The 2,882-nt window shown below is 33.2% G+C and overlaps 1 protein-coding gene across 1 annotated transcript in view; it reads right to left on the bottom strand.

Annotated features, from left to right (window-relative positions):
- Window positions 1-1,865, bottom strand: part of LOC107104149 (putative selection and upkeep of intraepithelial T-cells protein 1 homolog) — a 14,122-nt gene extending 12,257 nt beyond the window's left edge. Inside the window, exon 1 of the mRNA XM_015404080.1 lies at window positions 1,519-1,865. Coding sequence (XP_015259566.1) covers window positions 1,519-1,564 — 46 coding nt within the window. The 5' untranslated portion in view covers window positions 1,565-1,865. The remainder of the gene's footprint in view (window positions 1-1,518) is intronic.
- Between the last annotated feature and the right edge of the window lie 1,017 nt (window positions 1,866-2,882).

The following is a 2,882-nucleotide window of genomic DNA, read 5'->3' as shown; positions in this document are numbered from 1 at the left end:
TTTAAAACAGCTTTTATTATTTTATTTTATTTCTTTTATCTCTATGTATTTCTTTTATAATGCTTTTTTAAATGCTTCTTTTGTAGCACTTCCAGGCCTTTTTGGTGAAAAGTGCATTATAAATTAAATGAATTATTATTATTATTATTAGAACAGAGGATGCACTGAAATATTAGACAGAGCAAAAAACTGAATCCAAATCTATACCACATGGTTTGAGCCCTTCTATTGTGAAAAAAAAACTACTTTTCTTGTCTGAAAACACTTGACATAAAACTCAGACTGAGCTTGGTTATGTTGGAGGTCTCTGTTAAAAGGGAGATTCACTTTCCATTGTCACAACAAGCTGGCTTTGTGTGAGCAATACCAGAATACCAGCTGATTGCTGTCGACTTGATACAATCAGCTGGTATTCTTCAGATGGAAAACTTTGAAATCTGACTGTATGATCTGGTTGAATTGTCTCTTTAAAGTGCCTTAAGATTACATGTGTTGTGACTTAAATCTCAGCACTGGAAGAATTATCTATAAATAAGTAAAAAAAATGTCTTAAATTAGGTGTATTTACCCTTAATTTAGGTAAGTAAGATAGTTTGCCAATGGAATGAGTATTTCTACTCTTGAAATAAGATAATTAGATAATGTGCGCTTGAAATAAGACAATGCAATTGTTTTTTCTTATTTTAAGTGCAAATTGTCTTGTTCCATTGGCAAAATGTCTCTTTTACCTCCTCAATCCAAGAACAAATGTAGATATTTTAAGAAAAAATGACTTATCTAGATTTCCATTTTCCCATATTAAACTGAAAGAAAATAAAAAATCTTTTTTTTTTTTTTTTAATTCTTTTTCCAGTGGCTCTAATGCTCTTCCGTATAAACAGCTACATAGGGGACAATCAAAGGAATGTCATCCTTGCTTGCCTGAACACGCGCCGCACAGGCGAGCTCTGAAGTCACGCGCACCTTTCAATCTACAAAAAGTAGAATGAGTTTCGTTTTGGGAAAGTAAACAAACAAACTTGCCGTTTTTCGGTCTTTGTTTTACGCGAAAGCAGCTCATTTTTTGTTTCCGCTTGTTTATTTTACACCCAGGAAACGCTGATTGTTTTATTAAAAGATGATTAAAATCTCCCTCCTCACCTGTCAACAATGGTGTTTCTATGAAAACAAAAAGTTACTAATGTCCTTTTCATTCTTACTAACGCTTTAATTAAATGAATTCCTTATCAATCTGTATAAATAAATGCATAAAATAACAAAAGCAAACTATACTAAGAAATAAACACATGAATGAATGGATCAGTTGATACTCTTAAATAGCGAATAAAGACCTACTATTAAATTTTTAGTTAATTTTTTTTTATTTCCAAATGTGAAACTCTTTACAGATTGGTTTTCTAAGTAGCCTGGATACTATGAGGAAAGAAAAGACATGTCGATCATGACATATTTGCCTACATCCATTCATGAGCAGAGAAGTTGAAAAATGAAGAAAATATAAGTGAAACTATTTCCTACCTTTAATTAAAACCGCTGAAAGCACCAGGTGAAGACGAAAATACATCACTGGGACTTTAACACGGTTAATTTGTCTGTCAGGAGAAATAAAAGTTGGTGTCAAAACATATTCTGGAAAACATTAACCCCCAATATTCAACTAGGAAGAGCTGCAGCGTTTATTTTTGTGGCGTTCAAAAGAACTCCGACAAACTGCTTTCAGATCCCAAATACGGGTCAAGAAGACGTGAAAACATCGCAAAAGTGTTGTTTAATATGAAAAGAAACTTTAATCCCACCAGCTAGAGATCTATGTAATCTGAAGGTTTTACTGAATATTAGTGACGGGTTGTCCAGCACCAGCAGCACGGATGAGTCCGTGCATGCGTGAAGCCCACAGAACAAAACACTGCATCGGTGCGCTTGTTTCAAGAAAGTCACGTGACCGATACCTGAGTTGTTTCTAACTGCCTGACACACTAAACTGCGTTTAAAAACGCATTTATATGCATGTTGTCTCATCTTTTGCGGTTTATTATTATAATATTATCAAGAATGTTGGAGCAGCCTAAAAGAAGCAGGAACGTTTCAGCCGTTGTGTTTTTATTTAAATTTTCTCATTGTATCATAATTTCCTCTCAGTTGTCACTCAACTTATCTAAATTTATGAACCGTTATCATTGTACTTTTTTAAAAATTATTATTATGATTTAAAAACCTAGTTCACAAGCATCCTCTTTCACATTTCCCCCTAAATTATCGCGTTATGATATGTTTACATTATTTATTGGTTGCATCTAAAAATATCAATGATAATTTCAATTTAAACACAAATATTAAATAATACAATATAACCTACAATAGCTTAAATTATATTATTGTTCTAGGTCATCAATTCAGATGGGGGGTCGGGGGTGGCCATGGCCACCCTCAGCCAGTCATTGGCCACCCCTGTAGCCACCCCTGCCATTTTTTTCCCCCTGTAATACAGATGGTGGCAGCAGTAATACACTTGATTGGAATATTCAAACCATTTAATTTTTTTTTGTGGTTAATTCTGCACATCAATATACTAACATTAAAGATGATAAATACAGAATCCATGCTCTTTTCAGAACTAGATTTTGTGTCACATGGGGTAAAGAGAAGATGTGTCTCTGCACGTCATCTGGGAGTCTTCAGTGAAGTCATAGATAAATAAAAATCTTAATAAAAACTTATCAAATAATCAATTTATGTAGATATTGGTACATGTAAATGCAGAATATTTATTGATACAAGTAGGTAAGTAAAAATGGAAAAGATTAATGTTAATGTTTTTACAGATGGAAAAGATTTACGGCCCAGATTTCAAAACTCAAAGAATTTTATCCACTATACCTTTT

Source organism: Cyprinodon variegatus, unplaced genomic scaffold, assembly GCF_000732505.1.
Source record: "Cyprinodon variegatus isolate N-32 unplaced genomic scaffold, C_variegatus-1.0 Scaffold1629, whole genome shotgun sequence".
In the NCBI taxonomy this organism is placed as follows: Eukaryota; Metazoa; Chordata; class Actinopteri; order Cyprinodontiformes; family Cyprinodontidae; genus Cyprinodon; species Cyprinodon variegatus.
This window is presented reverse-complemented; position numbering and strand designations above follow the sequence as displayed.